The sequence below is a fragment of the Serinus canaria genome, chromosome 24, assembly GCF_022539315.1.
Source record: "Serinus canaria isolate serCan28SL12 chromosome 24, serCan2020, whole genome shotgun sequence".
Lineage (NCBI taxonomy): Eukaryota > Metazoa > Chordata > Aves > Passeriformes > Fringillidae > Serinus > Serinus canaria.
The window spans coordinates 6,111,752-6,129,261 of NC_066337.1; the positions used below are offsets into that span (position 1 = coordinate 6,111,752).

Sequence of the window (17,510 nt, forward strand, 5' to 3'; positions counted from 1 at the left end):
CATCCTGTTTGGTTGCCTCTCAGCAAGAGGAAAATGAAAGCCCAGTTCTGCTCCAGTGGATTCATCTTCTGCAGCTCTGACTGGCAAGGAGCTCCCTGTGGAAGGAGAGACAGGAGCAAAAAGTTGTCAATTACTCCTTTTTTGGGTGGGTTTTTGGATAGCTCTTTACTTTGGGGGGATGGGGGAGCCTTCTCTGAGGTTCCAAGTGGTCCCTGGTGCCTCAGAGGCAGCTCTGGGTGGGTGTGCTGGCTGTAGGTCTGGCAGTGCCCTCCCTGGGCAGGGAATGAGGCTCCTCAGAGCTTCCACATGTGCCTGAACATTCCTGCCAGGCTTATTTGTACTCCTGTTAAATCAAAGCAGACTGAGGGATGGATTTTTTCAATTAAAACCATCCTTTATTGCTTGCTACCATCAGACACCCTCTGGTTTTAGTCTCTCCTCTGCTAATTTTGCACACACTGGTTTTACACTTGCATTAATGCCCGTGATGTGATGGTGAGGCCTGGAATAAATATTATTATAAATAAAAACAGCAACTAGAACAGCTGTTCTTTTAAAATAGCCAGGTATTAGTGATGCTGATGTCTGTTATTTGGAGGCACTGGGTGATGGAGGTGCTTTAAATACCTTTAATATTTTAAATTAAAACAGAAACCAGTGACACCATGGGGAGAGAGGAAGAGAACAGTCAATTAATCCTCATGTAGTCTGTACAGCCTTTTCATTTCTGTGATTCTGCTCAGCTGAGAATCCTCCTCTCCTCTGAATTGAAGCACCAGAGTTGACTGGGTAGGTTAAAAATATTAAAATGAGACATTTAGTGCACACTGGCAGTGTGGAGTGGTTTTCTGCACGGAAGGCTGCATGTCAAATGTCACATTTTATCCTCAAAGATGGAAGATTTCCTGCGTTCCCACCAGTGCCAGGTGACTCCCAGGAATGCCAGCAGCTGGGTGCCATGTGAGCTGTGAGTCAGACTGACAGAGCAGGGCCAGGAAGGGGAACATCCTTTCCCTGGGTATTCCCATGGCCAGCAGCTCCACATCCAAACCTCCCAGCTCTGGGCAGGAGCCATCCCTGGCTGTGGGCAGCAGAACTCCAGGAGAAATCCAGGATCCAGCTGGGAGCTCCAGGGATGCACACAGAGCAGAGGGTTTGAGTGTGAGGTTCTGAATTTCTGGGCTGTAATTTTACCTCCCCTGCTCTGATGACTTCACCCTCATTCCTTGGTTTGTGACACCACCAGAGCACAGGAATATCTTGGTGAGCCACCTTGTCTGAAAAGGAGAGGGAGATACTCTTACTCTTCTTCTATATTAAGGCTTTTAAAAATAATCTGTGGCTGAGAGAGGGATGTTTCAAGGGACTGTCTCTGCTTTTATTGCCTGGCTGTGAAGAATATTGATCTGAGGTCATTTTGCATAGTGTTGTTATCCATCACCACAAACATCTGCAGAGCACAGAATCATCCCCCTCTGGCCAGGAGGAATTCTGAGGTGCATTCCCTAATTCTGCCCCTTTTCCAGAGCCTCCAAATAAGGGAGAGCTCTGCTTTGTGGTATAAAAGTCTGGCTCTGATATTTGTGAAATGCCTGTAGAGTTAAAATTCACTTTTATTATATTTGCATGGCAGAAGTGGAATTAATTTGACAGATTCCACTGCTGCTGCTTTTAAATGTGGCAGAAAACTTCAAATTTCCTGCTGGCTTTTATGCCAAGTACCCAGTGAAGTCAGGAACAGAGACTTGCACTTCAGTTATTGATTGATGGGATTTTTTTCCCCTTTTCATTTTATATATTAAATGCACAGGCATGGCCCATAAACCTCTGTTAATGGCCAAAAAAAAAGGGAAATGTGTCAGGTAATGTACTTGGAGCACCTCATTCCATTTGGATGTGCCTGGGACTCGTCTCCATTGGATTTTCATTATCAAAGCCATGATTTTGTTTTTAAATTACTTGGAGGCCCAAACTCAGGCTGGACACTTGGTGCCTTTGCTCTGTCAAGTGTTTTGAGGAGAAAATCTCGTATTTCAGGAATTCTGCTCCAGGTGAAATGGTGTCTCCAGATTCTCCTTTATTCTGCCCCATCCCTGGGCTGGAGGGGCTTTGGGGTGACTTTGCTGATTTCCATGGGAGTTCTTCCCCTGATCCACCCTGGCAGTTAAAACTCCCACGTCAGGGACTAAAATATTGTTTAATAGGAGTGAGGATCTGCTGACATCTCCAACACCAACAACTGCTCCCCACAGCACACAGGAATTCATGGTGCTGGTTGTGTGCAATATTCTCTCTTCAGATCCTTCTGCTCCAGTTTTTGGGGATGTCAGCTTGCAGGGAAGAAGAGCTGCCTTAACTGATGGGATGTTCACTCCAGAGGAATATTCCTGCTGTGCAAGGGTTCCACTCTTCTGCTGATTTTTGGGGAGAGGATGACTGGGATTTCATGGAAACCCCTCAGTTTATAAAATTGTGTCCACAGCAGCCTCTGAACTTCTTCTGGATGCTCCAAAGGTCGTTTGTACAAGGTGGCAGGGACACCTCCCTCTGTCCCAGGGTGCTCCAGGGCTGGGGCAGGAATTCCTCCCCAAAATTCCATTTACACATCCCCTCTGCAGGCCCGAGACCCCCGCCCTTGTCCTGCCTCCATCTGCCCATGCCAATAAAAACAGAGATGTTGTGGAAGGCTGCTTGGTTCTCTTCTGGGCTTGCTCTTTTCAGGCCAAGCTCACGGAGATTTAATCTCGACAGGTTGGGTAATAATTGCTGCAAACTCTGTACCTTTCATAATAAGAAATATACCCAATGTGTGGAACTCAGCTCGTTGTTTTCAGGATAGACAGGGATTTCTGCCTCAGGTTTTTATCCCAAATACTCTGAGGGCAAGGTTGGCTTTCTGCTGCAAAAACATAGATATAGAATATATTAACATATCTATGTTATATAAATATAAACAACACATATAAACATATATAACACATGTAAACATATAGCAGATATAAACATATATAACATATATAAACATATAATATATATAACATATATAAACATATATAACATATAAAAACATATATAACATATATAAACATATATACATATAAAAACATGTATAATATATATAACATATATAACATATATAAACATATATATAACACATATATAAACATATATAACATATAAAAACATGTATAATATATATATATTATATATAAACATATATAACATATATAAACATATATAGCAGTATAAATATATATAACATATATAAGCATATATATAGCATATAAAAATATATATTAATACTATAATATAATGTGATAATAATTAATGGAATAGAATGGAATAAATAGAATACAATAGGAGTGATATATAATACAATATATAATAATATAATAATATTTATTTGCATAAAGATTAACTACCCATTTTCTATAGCACATAATACATATCATATACACATATTTAAATATGTGTTAGATACACATTCTATACACCTTAGAATAATCTATATTCTAATACTATTATACTACTTGATAATTACTAATAATGATGCTATGATAATTAACGATAATGTTATACAAATATATAATGTAATATAATATAATATAATATAATATAATATAATGTAATGTAATGTAATGTAATGTAATGTAATGTAATGTAATGTAATGTAATATAATATAATATAATATAATATATATAATCCCTGCCTCCATATATAATTATAGTAATATTCTATATTATTAATTATTAAATATAGTATATTATTAATCGTCGCATCAGTATTATATATATTATATTATATTATATTATATTATATTATTATATTATATTATATATTATATTATATTATATTATATTATATTATATTATATTATATTATATTAGTATACTGTTTATTATTATATTATTAATTACTTATAAATAAACTTATATTATAATAATATAATAGCAATTAGCAATGATGCTATGACAGTAAATACCGTTGTTGTGACAACAATCAATGACAACTCTTTCCTCATTCCTCTGCTCGTTTCCTCCCCAGACAAAGCTCTTTCCCCCCCCTCCCCCCCTCCCGGCGCGCAGCAGCGCGGCACTACTTGTCGCGGCGGAGGGATCGCGGCGGGCGCAGGGATCGCGGCGCTGCGGCGGCGCTGTCAGTCAGCGCGGCGGCGCCGGGACGCGCCGGGCGCAGCGCTGAGCGGAGCGGCCACGCCGGGCTCGGCTCCCGCGCCCTCCCCGCGCCCGCAGCCCCGGCCAGCGGCTCGCCCTCCCGCCGGTGCGATGCTGCTGCCGCTCGCCGTGCTGCCCTGCGCCTTCGTCCTGCTGCGGGCCGCAGGTACGGCGGGGCGGGGGCGCGCCGCGAACAATGGGGTCGGGCGGACCCCGGGCTGCGGGGGCTCGGCAGGGAGAGGAGGAGGAAGAGGAGGAGGAGGGTGCCGGGCTGGGGTGGGCTGGGCAGGGTTCCCCCGGGGCCGGGGGTCGGTGCGGGGGGGCGCAGACAATGGGCGCGGAGGGGATGCTGCGTGCGGTGTCGCGGCGGGCTCGGTGCGCACCGCGAGGATGCTCCCGCGGCCGCCGCCCTCCGCCGCCGGGGCACGGACGCGGCCAGGGAGGGAGCCAGGGATGCGATCGCCGTGGAGCGGCTGGAATAATAAAAGGAGGAGGAGGAGAAGGAGAGGAAAAAAAAAAAAAAAAAAAAGGTAGAAAAAAGGAGGGGCGCGGGGCGCTGCCGTTGTGGAGCGGCCCCGGGCGCGAGCGGTGGTGCGGTGGCCCCGCCGTGGCCGCTCGGTAGCCGCCGGTGACCGCCCGGGTCGCCCCCGCCCGGGTCCGGGAGCGGCAGGTGGGCTGGGAGCGGCGGGATGGAGCGGCCACACCTGCGCCGGCCCCGCCCCAGCCGGCATCCCTGCTCCGAGCCGCATCCCCGCTCCGTGCGGTCCATCCCCGCTCCGATCTGCAGCCCTGTGCTATCCATCCGTCCGTCCGTCCGTCTGTCCCTCCTCCGCGGCGCTGTCCGTGCCGGCGCTCCCCGGGGAGCGCTCCCGAGCCGCGCTGCGCCCCGCCGGTGTTCGCTGCCTGTCCCGTGCTGTCCTGTGCTCCTCAGCCCTCGTTCCCCGTCCCTCGGGAGCATCCCGGGCTGGCTGTGCCACCGCCACCCCGCGGCTGTCACCGCGCCTGGCGGGCAGCCCCGGAGCGCTCCGGGATTTTCCGGGCGCCGTGTCCGTGTCCCCGCGCTCCCTGGGGCTGTCGGTGTGTCTGTCCTTGCCGTGTTCCATCCCTGCCTCCGTGCCCACCAGCCCTCCCCACGCTGAGGATTTTTATCTCCTTAAGCAATTACCGCGGCTGGGGCTCTGTGTGCGCTCGCGGTGACAGCGGTGACAGTGCCACCAGTGTCCCCAGGGCTGCTGCCAAAGCCGAGCCACCTGTTTATCATCAGCGCAGCGCCCACCCCGAGCCCTGCCCGGCTCTCGCGGGCACAGCGCTGCCGTTTAGCCTCGGTTAAATTAAAATAAAAGGGAGGAGTGCCTGTGAGAGGGTCTGGGCACGGCGCGGGGGTCGCGCTCCCGTTCCAGCCGTGCCCAGCTCCGCATCCCGCCCGGCCACACCCTCCCATTCTCGGCTGCACATCCCTGCTCCTGCATGGCACAGCCTCGCCTCCCTGACACCTCCCCACCGCCTTCCTCAGCTGGGGGACGCCACTATAAAGCGCCTGCTTTGGGGGTTTTTTGGTGGTTTTGTTTTTTTTTTTTCCCCCCTAGGGGAAATAAATGGGAGTAAGCAAAAGAAAAATTATCTGCATCTCATCTGTTGCCCCACTCGAATACATGTTTATCCAATAATAATAATTATGAATATGGAGACAGCCTAGGAAGCTGCACAGCTGGATCTGTTAAATCAGCACAAAATGGAGAACACAAAAACCAAATAAAATATTAAAAAGCTAGAACAAAGCAGCAGCCGTGTTTATGGTGAAAGCAGCACCAAGCACATCCAGCTCTGTTTTCCACCCTAAAGGATGCTCTGGTCGTGTTCCTTCTTTTTTCCCCCAGCTGAGCTCACCACTCTGTGATGGGGGAGAAGGAATTTTGCTTTGAAAGCTGTGGAGATGTCAGTGCAAGAGGGTGTTCTATTTATTTTTATTTATTTTCTGATTGTGCTGCTAAGAAAACCCTTAAGCTTAAATGTGAGAGGAGGCAAGAGGGAGATATTTATCAGTGAGGAGTCCCTGAGGAAACTGTAGTGTGAGCACAGTTGTGGGGTGGGCTCACCCAAATCGTGTTTTTTATGGCTTTCAGAATAATTCCATTTCGTGTGTACCCCCGTGGCCTGTGGTAGTGATGATTTATTTTATTTAGTCTGCTGTAAAATTAAAACATTCTCTGATAGTGTAGAAGCTGATTTATAGATGGAGCAGATGGCTCCTCTCCTTTCATGTCCATCCTGAGAACTGTGGGTTCCTAAAAAATAGAGAGGATTTTCTATCAACTTTATCCCCTTAACACATCAACTTGAAAAATCCCGACTTGACTCTTGGGCTGGGTTGTTTTTTGGATTTTTTTTGGGTCTTTAGCCCATGGGTTTTGTCAGAGGTTTTTTTAAGGACATTTCAAACGAGTAACTTCACAGCTACCCGGTTTTTAAGTGTTAAACGTTGTGGCTGCTCTCCAGGCTGAAAGTGCCTTCACTTTTCCTGGCTGGGCTCCAGAAATGTATTTTAAGGATAACTGCTCTGCCGTCGGGTGCAGAATGCCGGGGGGGTTTGCTGGTTTTCCTGTTTGTTTGGGGTGGGAGGGCGAGGCCATGGATTCCCTGCCAGGGAAGCAGAACCAATTGCTGGGGAACGAGGAGGAGGAGGAGGAGGGGATGGGGATGGGGATCCTGCATCTGCTGCCATCAGTCTGCGAGGAGCAGGGGGATGGCTCGGGGAGGAGACAAAGCCCAGTTTATTTCTCATTTCCAAGGCCATCCTGCGGTTCTCCTCATTATCTTACACAGCTGGTGGTATAAAAAGGGCACATTTCTGGGATTTCGGGGTGGGTTTCTGGGGGGTGTGGAAACATCGGTTTGGCAGTGTGTTCAAGGTGAGATGGGCATTGTGAGCTCCCCAAACGCCTCTGCAGGCAGCTGGGCAGGAGCTGCTTCCCCTGGGATTGTGCTGAGGCTTTTATGCAGGGGATTCTGAGGAAGCTGCAAGGATCTGATGCCACCAGGGCACGGTTTTCCAGGTGCTGGGAAAAGAGGGTGTTGATTTCTTTGTTTATTTCCCAATCCTGTCCTTTCCCGCGGATGTGAAATGTGGTGTGAAACCAGCAAAGGACTCACTTGTAAATACAGGGCTTTGAAACCGACCGGGAGACAGAATTGTGTTTTCCTTGCTGTTTCTAAACTGGGAGAATGGGAATAACTGGGCTGAGGGTGTGTCTGCCAGGGAACTACGGCTCCCAGCAGCTCCTCTCTCCTGGAGGGTTCCTTTGCGCATGTTTTTCAGGAATTAATGTGGAAAAAAAAAAAACCCAAAAAAAAAAAGAGCCACCAGGCAAATGGACTTTGAGGCATCCAAATCACAGGAGCAAACGTGAAGGTCAGCTCTGGGCTGGCTGTGGCTCCTTTTGTTTAGGAAAAGCCATTAGCATGGAGCAGAGGGCTGGCTGTGCGGGATGGAAATGAGCAGGGCTTGGCAGCCGGGCCCTGCTGCTGCCTGGTGGGGAAATGCAGCTGCTCCTCAGCAGCGATGCCTTTTGAGGTGACCCAGAGCCAAATGGCAGCTCCTGCTCAGGCAGCCTGTGCTGGGAGGTGTTCCTGCCTTTGGGTTTGCAGTGCCCGGGGAATGGAGGAAAATAGAGCAAAATCAAGGATAAAATTCAGATTAAAATAAATGTGTGGCTTCCAGTCCAGCACTTTGCACTGTGGTGATGGTAAAGCAGATAATCCCTCTCTGGAGAGTCAGTGATGGAGACTCCAGACCTTCCCAGGATGAATGGCACCTACAGGATGGAGTCACCATCCCTGGAAGTGCCCAGAGAATCCGTGCCCATGCACTTGGGGCAGGGTTCAGTGCTGAACACGGTGCTGCTGCAGGGCTGGCAATGACACTCGATGATCCTAAAGGTCTTTTCCAGCCTTGACAATTCTCTGGTTGCACAAAAAACAGTTTCAGGAGGAATTTCCCAATGGGAAGGGTTAAACACGGGCAGGGCTGCCCTGGGAGCTTTGGATTGCCCATCCCTGAGGTGTCCCTGGCATTGCTGGGCAGGGTGGGGCTGGGCACAGCTTGGCTCCATGGCCTGGGGGGCTTCTCCAGCCTCAGGGGCTCTGATTCCATGGCAAACCTTGTCCCACAGCACCCTGGGCTGGACAAGGCTCTGATGCTCCCAGGGCAGGGCATTCCAGGCCCTCTGCATTGAGGGGTTGATTCCTTTGTTTATTTCCCAGTTCTGTCCCTTCCCAGGGATGTGAAACCAGCGAAGGGACTCACTTGTAAATACCGGACTTTGGAAACGACCAGGAAACAGGATTGTGTTTTCCTTCTGTTCATTAACCGGGAGAATGGGAATAACTGGGAATAACTGGGCATCCAGGGGGGCACTGGGAATAACTGGGAATGACTGGGAATAACTGGGCATCCAGGGGGGCACTGGGAATAACTGGGCATCCAGGGGGCACTGGGAATAACTGGGAATAACTGGGCATCCAGAGGAGCACTGGGAATGACTGGGAATAACTGGGCATCCAGGGGAGGACTGGAAATAACTGGGCATAACTGGGAATAACTGGGCATCCAGGGGGGCACTGGGAATAACTGGGCATCCAGGGGAGCACTCCCCCACCACGGGAGGTGCTGACATCTTTTTAACATACCCAAGGCCACCTGAAAACTTCCCCAGAGCGTTTTTTGGGCCCTGTTAGAGCTTTGCCTTCCGAGGTGGCTTTTGACCCAAGAATTTGTGTGCTGGAGGTGCTTCAGCTAAATTCTGCCTGGGACAAACGTGGGACATGAGCAGCCTCAGTCCTGAGAGCTCCAGATCTGCAGGCAGCTGCCGGAAAAGCTGATTTTTGGGGAGCAGCACACAATGGGAGGTTTATCCTGCAAAGCAAGTGCAAATTGCTTTAAGATTCCTCTGAAGCAGCAGCAGCAGCTGTGGGGTAGAGTCACACAGAGCTGTGCTTAAGAGCAGGGGGAGTTATCTGAATTCTTCCACGTGAATAATAATTAGGATGGAGATCATTCTGCTGGTGCTTGCAGCAGAAAGCACGGAGCAAGAACAAGATAAAAATTGTGCTTGTGCCTCAAGATGAATGTCTGCACTTGCCTCTGCAGAATCAGAGCTGGGGTTGGGAAAGGGGGGGGATTTCAGGAGTCTGGGTCTGCTCAGCCTGGGCTCAGTGCTCCTGCCCTGCCCGGGGTGGAGGCACCAAAGGGCCCAGGTAAACTGAGGCTGAAAACCAGGTCAGAGAGGGGGCAGAGCCCAGGGGTGGCAGGCCCTGGTCCCACAGCCATTCCTGCTGCTCTGGCCCAGGCAGGGCCATTCCCCACCTCTGGTGCAAGGAAATCCCCTTGGGGCTGTGGGCACTGATGGGATCTGGGCAGGGCTGACCCATCCTCTCTTTCCATCCACATCTCGTGACAGGGGTGTTGGGAAAATGGGAGTTGGCTGGTTCAGTACAACCTGGGGAGAATAGGGTGGAAAAATATCAGGAAATCCATTGAAATGGTCAATTTCTTAAAATGGGAAGCAGATTTGATTTATTTTGAGTGAAAACAAATGTCCATCACTTCACCAGGGCATCACTGGCCAGGACAAAATCCATTTAAAGGAGCTCCTCACTGCTTGAATTGCTGCAGAATTGTCAATCCCATCATGTCTTGAACAGAAATATTTATGTTTTCTTTCCAGCTCAGTGTTTAAGACTGTTAGAGCCACTGGGTAAATCAGGGTAGGGACTTTGCACAGTTTGTTGTTAAAATCAGGCAAGTCAGGTTCATTCTCTGAAAATCCACCTGCTCCTCACTGCTGGAGTGTGGGGTCCTGGATTTACAGCAGAGGGGCTGGAGCAGCACCTTGGTGTGAGAAGAGAGAAGGCTGGAGGGGATGTGGGTGTGGATAAATCCCTGCTGGGAGGAGTGAAGGCACCACGAGCTGGAGTACAGCAGATCCGAGGACAAACACTCAAACTGCACCAAGGGAGATACAGGCTGGATTTAAGGAGGAAGTTTTTCACAGAAAGAGTGGTCAAATACTGGAATCATCTGCCCAGGGAGGTGGTGGAGTCACCATCCCTGGATGTGTTCAGAAAAAGACTGGATGTGGCACTTAGTGCCATGACCTCGTTGAGCTGTTAGAACATGGGTCCCTTCCAACCTAGAAATTCTGTGATTCTGTGATTCCTCTCTGCACGTGTGCAAACACACCAAAATCCCTATTTTTATTTATTTTTATATCTTTTTTTGTTGGATGAATCCTGGGCCAGGTTGAGTGGAGGGATTGTGGATTCTCCATCCATGGACCTCCAGAACACACCTGGCCAGACCCCTGGTGACCTCCTGCCCTCCCCTCCTGCCCTGCATAACCTCAAGATGTCCCTTCCAACCCCAATCCTTCTGTGGTTTTCCTACCTCTACTCTTATAAAAATAGCTACAATAGAAGCTAATTTGAATATTTAATTGACTTTTCCCTCTTTGTTTATGTTCATGACATTTATCACCCTTGAGTCGTTAGGATGAACAAGAATGTTAATTGTTTGTTGCTGGTTTATGGTTAATTGTCATTTAGCACATTGATTAATTTGAAATATGACTGCAAAGACGTGAAAGGGAAAACCTGTGACAGAAATGGGGAGTTGTGTGAAATGAAGGGCTAGAGGAAGAAACGAGCCAGGTAACGTTCAGGCCACGTTTTGGGCAGAGTTTGGTCAGAATCAGTGAAATTCAAGGTCCTTTCCAGAGGAGAGCCCTGGCTGAGCTGGGAATTGAGCAGGTGATAAATGATGAAATCAAGTGATGAAGATTTTAGACAATGGAAGTAGAAAATCGTTGCCTCCATATTTGAATGGGCTTTTCCAGATGTTTAAGATCTCTTATCCCAAAAGCAACTGTATGAAAAATACTTTAAATGTGACTACAACTGCAATATATCCCTGCAGAATTTCGTTAATTGTCCCTGAAATCAAACTGTGGGATTGTAAATGTCCTTGTTTTATGGGAAAAAAAACCCTAAACATTTATTTATAAAGTGCAGATCTTTTTACAGTGAAGACTGATGTGCATTAAGCATTCCAAAATTGAAATCCCATTTTTTTTCCAGCACCTTCATACATGGGATAATTAAGGCTGGGTTTGAATAAAACCAAAGGAGGAGGAGCCAGTTTGGTGGTGTTGGCACAAAATTGGCAATCTGGGCTCTAATCTGTGGCATTATTGCATTTTTAAAAATAGGAGCAGGCAGTTTGGTGGTGTTGGCACAAAATTGGCAAACTGGGCTGTAATCTGTAAATTATTGCACAATTTTAAATAGGAGCAGCCAGATTGGGGGTGTTGGCACAATGTTGGCAATCTGGGCTCTAATCTGTGAATTTTTGCACAATTTTAAATAGGAGCAGCCAGTTTGGTGGTGTTAGCACAATGTTGGCAATCTGGGCTCTAATCTGTGAATTTTTGCACAATTTTAAATAGGAGCAGCCCGTTTGGTGGTGTTGGCACAATGTTGGCAATCTGGGCTGTAATCTGTGGCATTATTGCCCAATTTAAAATAGGAGCAGGCAGTTTGGAGGTGTTGGCACAATGTGGGCAATCTGGGCTCTGATCTGTGCCATTATTGCACAATTTCAAGCAGGAGCAGGCAGTTTGGAGGTGTTGGCACAATGTGGGCAATCTGGGCTCTGATCTGTGCCATTATTGCAGAGTTTGCAGTGATCACGGGCAGGGATTGAGGGCAGCTCAGGGCTGGGGATGCTCGTGGTGGCTCCTCGGAGCCCAGCCTGTCCTTGCATGTTAATCACCCTCTCAAAGAGCTCTGATGTGCATTGTGCAGGCTCGGGATTGTGCTGCTCAAAAGGGTTTTTATTCCATTCAAGTGGCAGGGCTGAGAGCAGCAGAGCCCGGGCAGGGCTTGGGAAGGGCAGCCCCGAGTGCCCCGAGCTCTGCCCTGCCAAGTGGGCACCAGATATTCCAATATCCACCCCAGCTCTCCCTGCCTCCTCGGGCAGCTGGGGTGGGAAATGGAATATTGGGCAGTTCCTCTGTGGGTTTTGCCTTTTGGGGTCTCAGCAGGCCCAGCTCGAGGCTGTGATCCCGTTGGGAAACTTGGAGGGGTAAAAGTTGGGGAAGTGGCAGATGTGTGAGTTTGGGAATGACAGGATTTCTGCCAGGAAAAGGGTGGGAAAATTCAGATTGTGTGAGTTTGGAATGACAGGATTTCTACCAGGAAAAGGTTGGGCAATCCCAGATTATGTGAGTTTGGGAATAACAGGATTTCCCAGGAAAAGGGTGGGGAAATTCAGATTGTGTGAGTTTGGAATAACAGGATTTCTGCCAGGAAAAGGGTGGGAAAATTCAGATTGTGTGAGTTTGGAATAACAGGATTTCTGCCAGGAAAAGGTTGGGCAATCCCAGATTATGTGAGTTTGGGATTAACAGGATTTCCCAGGAAAAGGGTGGGGAAATTCAGATTGTGTGGGTTTGGGAACAGCAGGGACTACACAGCTTTCCTCTGTGATGTGGTTTTATGTAAATTCAGCTGCTGCTCTGGGCAGGTGAGGTGAGGTGGGAATGAGCTGTGTCTGTGTGAAATCCAGAAGAGGGGAGATTTTGGATCCTTTTCTTTGTGCAAACCTCAAAAACCCCTGTAGGGATTGAAGCATGGACTCTGGTGAGCAGCAGAGATGTGTCAGTGGGTGATGGCTGGTATTCTGAAGGAGAAAATGGCAGATAAAATATGTTTATCTCTATCTAGATGGGTCCAGATGTACATATGAGTGTTCTGGCACAGGAATTTTGTACAGTGAGTAGAGAACTGTGCTTGTGAATTGCCACCAGCTCATGTGGTGAGGACAGGTGAAAACTGGTCCTGGTTGTGCAGAAGAAAAGCTTTTGCTGGAAGGAAAGATCTGCATTTCAGACCAGCAGTGAGCCCATCACTGTGCTCCCCAAATCCAACTCTGTAATGCTGGGTTTGTGTTTAATCAATATTATTGAGCTGTTTGCTGAGTCCTTGGTGTCTCTTTGCTCCTGCTTTTCCTCCTTTTATCAACTCCTGGGCACGTTTTCTTCCTGTTGGTTTTTTATTCTGCGAGAAGCCTGGCAGGGTTCCCTGTCTGTGTGAATTTCAGGAGTGAACCTGGGAGAGCAGCAGTTCCTGACAGGCATCCAGGGAGCTGAGAAAGCCCCAGGGATGGTGCTCAGCCTGGGCTGAGGTTGGTGTGAAGGTCTCTGTGGGAATGAATCCCTGGAGTGCAGCCTTTGGTGTGTTTGTTGTTGTTCTCTGTGCACTCAGTGGTATTTTCTGGGCATTTTCCTAGTGAGCACCAGGAGTTTTGGTGTGATTTGGTGGTGCTGTTAAGGCAGCGAGGTGGGGAGAGCATTTTTCTGCTCAATGTCCATTTTGGCTGGATTTGAGTGGGAGCTGTTGGGGTTTTGTGGGGGTGTTTTGGGGTGGGAGTGGGAGGATTCCTCTGGTGCAGCAGAGCCCTGCCTGTGCCCCTGCAGTCAGAAGGAAACCCCCAGACCATCCAATTCCCATTGATTTCCCTCATTTCCCCACTGAAATTCCAGCAGGAAATTCTGAGTGCAGCCAGTGCTGGCATGTCCCTTTGCTGAGAGCTGCCTTGTGGGGTTTTGGTACCATTCAGATCAATGTGTGCAGGCTGTGGCACTGCTCTGATGGAGCCCTTGGAGCCCCCCTGGGCGTGCTCTGAAATCCCCAAAAGTACCAAAATAAAATTCTTTTAAAGTTGTTAAGGTGCATCACAGATCCCGTGCAGGCCAGGGACAGAAATGCTCAATCATTATTGGCCAGTTGGAACGGTGGAGGATTGAATTTGGCATTTTTCACTCTGTTAATAGTGAGAGGAGGACACTTCCAGCTTTTTAGTGAAATAAAACCAACAGCTGCTTGGCCAAGGAGCTTCTTTAATTCTGGAGAGCTGCAGGAGTCAAAAGAGCAGAGCTGGCAGTGCTGCAGTTGTGTTTGCTGCAGATAATCCCCCCGTGCAGCGTGGGGCAGACACAGGAATTACTGCACACTCCCCAAATCCTCCTGCACTTTAATCTCCCCCTGATCTCTGGGAAGGCTCGCAGCCTTTATTCCAGTTATTCCATTTATTCCAGCTATTCCAGTTATTCTATTTATTGCAGTTATTCCAGTTACTGCAGTTATTCCATTTATTCCAGTTATTCCATTTATTCCAGCTATTCCAGTTATTCTATTTATTGCAGTTATTCCATTTATTCCAGTTATTCCATTTATTCCATTTATTCCAGTTATTCCCTTTATTCCAGTTATTCCCTTTATTCCATTTATATTTATTCCATTTATTCCAGTTATTCCATTTATTCCAGTTATTCCAGTTTTTATTCCAGTCATTCTAGTTATTCCAGTTATTCCATTTATTCCAGTTTTATTCCAGTCATTCCATTTATTCCATTTATTCCAGTTATTCCATTTATTCCAGTTTTTATTCCAGTTATTCTAGTTATTCCATTCATTCGCTGCTCCCTCCTGGCTGGGCTTTCTTGGGAATGAAGGAGGGAAGCTGGAATACACGAAGGGAATAAAATTTAAATTTATTTTTTGCAGACAGCCTGGAACAACCTCCTTTTTTACATTTTCTTTTTAAATTTCTTTTTCCTGTAAGAAGAGCTGCAGCATCAGAGATTTAATTTATATTGATACACTTCTGGCTTTGCCATTGGGTTTTATATTTGGGATGGGCTTTGGCTGTTTTGCTCTCTAATTTCTCTCCATTTCTCTGTAAAATGAATATTTCATCAAATACAAGCAGACTTGGAGTAGTTTGTGCTCCGTGGACAAAAATAACGTGGTGCTGCAGTGATTGTTTGTAATTTTAATTTCCCACTGCAGGCTGGCATGGCTGTTGGCTCCAGAGCAGGAAATACTGTGGAATATTTCTGCTCAGAGTAGAAATTATTCATCATAAACGCTGGTAAATAAAAAGTGACTGAGTTGGAGATGCTCTGAACAGAACAGAAGTTATTTTTATTCCTTTATTCCTGGCCAAGGTGAGGTTTGTGTGGTGTGCAGTTTGGTTCTGCTCAGGGTCAATCCTGCTTTTGTCCAGTCCCAGGGAGTACCCAGGGGGGAATTCAGGGATTTTGCTCACAGGTACTGAGGGATCCCCATGAAAATTCCAAATGCTTGAGTAAAAATCACTGTAGATCTGCTCAGCGAGTGTTTCTTGTTAAATCAATGACTTGTGCTGCTCTTTCTCCCAGCTGGTGACAAACCAGGCTTTAACTGGCACAGAAAATGGGATTTTCTCCTTCCCACCCCGGCCCTGCCTGGCTGCTCACCCTGCAGTGAGTGTGACCTGCTCTCCTCAGTGCCTTGCTGTGGGTGGGGAGGGAAATCCCAAATTTGATGGAAACTCTGCTTTTTTCCTTCAAACCCATCTGACAGCAGCAAAAACCTCAGCATCACCAGCCAAGCACGGAGCAATCCCAGCCCTGGGGTGTTTTTTCACTCAGTTTCTCTCCCAGGAGAAAACTGCACCTCAAACCCTTTGGTTTTTTTTTAAAAAATCTCTTTAAAACACTCTTTTTTAAACCCACACCATTTCTGGAGCAGCTTTTGCCGTTGTTTTATTGAATATTCAGAGTGAAGAGTGCCCTTGGACAGTCCCTGGAGTGTGTTTGCCTGGGGTTTGTGTTCTGGGCAAACACTTCAGGTATTTCTGCTTTTCTCATGGCAGTGCTTGGTGTGTGCTGGTAAAACAGTGGTGGAAATCCCTGGTTTGTGCACAGCTTTGTGGGATTGCATGATTTTAATGTGAAATAATTCCTTCTGGGTGCTGGGGGAGCTCTAAAGGCTGGCCTGTGGGACAATCTCTGTTAGTGCTATCTAATACAGTAAATTAAAGCTTTTTTTGCTTTTTACTAGGTGTGCTGCAGTTTCTGATAACCTGTTTCTGTTTTAGTTACATTTTACCTGTTAATCAACCCCCCAAAAAAGGCAGAATGTGCCAAAATGTGCAGATGAAATCCCAAGCTTTGAAATCCTAATTATTTTGGCTAAAAAAAGCCATTTTTATATGGAGAATTCTTGCTTTGTGAGAATGGAGCTGGATTTAAATGCAACCACAAAGCCACGGTGGACCATTTCTGTTGTGTTCAGCCCTGAATTTTGGGACCATTTTTGTTGTGTTCATCCCTGAATTTTGGGACCATTTTTGTTGTGTTGATCCCTGAATTCCAGGACCATTTTTGTTGTGTTCAGCCCTGAATTTTGGGACCATTTTTGTTGTGCTCATCCCTGAATTTTGGGACCATTTTTGTTGTGCTCATCCCTGAATTTTGGGACCATTTTTGTTGTGTTCATCCCTGAATTCCAGGACTATTTTTGTTGTGCTCATCCCTGAATTCCAGGCTCTGGTTTGTAGCTGCAGGCACTCTGTCAGGTTTGGAGGGTGATCAGTGCCCTATCCCAAACCTTCTGTGTATTCCCAGGAGCTGCTTTTTATCCACCCAAAGGGGTCCATGCAAAGGAGCCTGGAGATAAAAATAGAAATCCCCCAGTGCTGGTTTGGGCCCTGCATTATTGCTGGGCTCCTGCAGTGTCCCCTGGGCCCAGGAGGTTCATGGGCTGTGATTTATTATTTAGTGGCACATGCAGAAGCAGCTCCAAGCATTAAAGGAACAAAAGATGAAGGTATTTTCTTATCAGGTGAAGGGTTCTCTTATCTCCTTTTCCTTGAAGATTGCAGCAGCGGTGGGAGCAGAGGAATTCAGCTGGAGTGGTGAGTGAAAGCAGTGCTGCTGATTCCCTTGGAATTTAGCACTTTAAATGGATTAGAACTAAAAATATCCCTGCCTGGCATTGCGTCAGAGCCTTTCAGAGAATCTGCATTTCCATGTTGGATGGCAGTTCCCAAAGATTCCCACGTTGGGGCTGAGAGGGAGCCAGGATTCTTCACCAGAGCAGCAGGGCTGGGCAGAATTCTGCAACTCCTGGGGAATTCTAAATCCTGCCAAAGTGGGAGCCCACAGAAGCAGCACTGGGGAAGGAAAGGTGATTTTGGTTGCAGACAGGTGTGGAATTCTCTGCTTGGACAGGTGGGACAGGAATTGGTTTGTAACTTTGGGGGGGATCTTGCAGCATCTCCACGTCCTGCTGGTCAGGTGTGTCCCCAGTGAATTCACTCCTGGCTCACAGTTTGGGGTTTTGGCAGTGATGGTGGGTGAGCCCTGCAGGAGGGTTTGTAATCCCAAAGCCCAGAAATGCTCCTGTACCCATGGAAGGGGAAATAATCCCATTTTGTGCTGCCCTAAACCTGGAGT

General features: G+C 47.4%; 1 protein-coding gene across 4 annotated transcripts in view; it reads left to right on the plus strand.

The window, feature by feature from the left end:
* Positions 1–4,270: 4,270 nt before the first annotated feature.
* NCAM1 (neural cell adhesion molecule 1) overlaps positions 4,271–17,510 on the plus strand; it is an 80,162-nt gene continuing 66,922 nt past the window's right edge. For all 4 annotated transcript variants that reach the window (XM_050983520.1, XM_050983521.1, XM_050983523.1 and 1 more), the window contains exon 1: positions 4,271–4,339. In XM_050983520.1, coding sequence (XP_050839477.1) covers positions 4,285–4,339 — 55 coding nt within the window. In that variant the 5' untranslated portion in view covers positions 4,271–4,284. The remainder of the gene's footprint in view (positions 4,340–17,510) is intronic.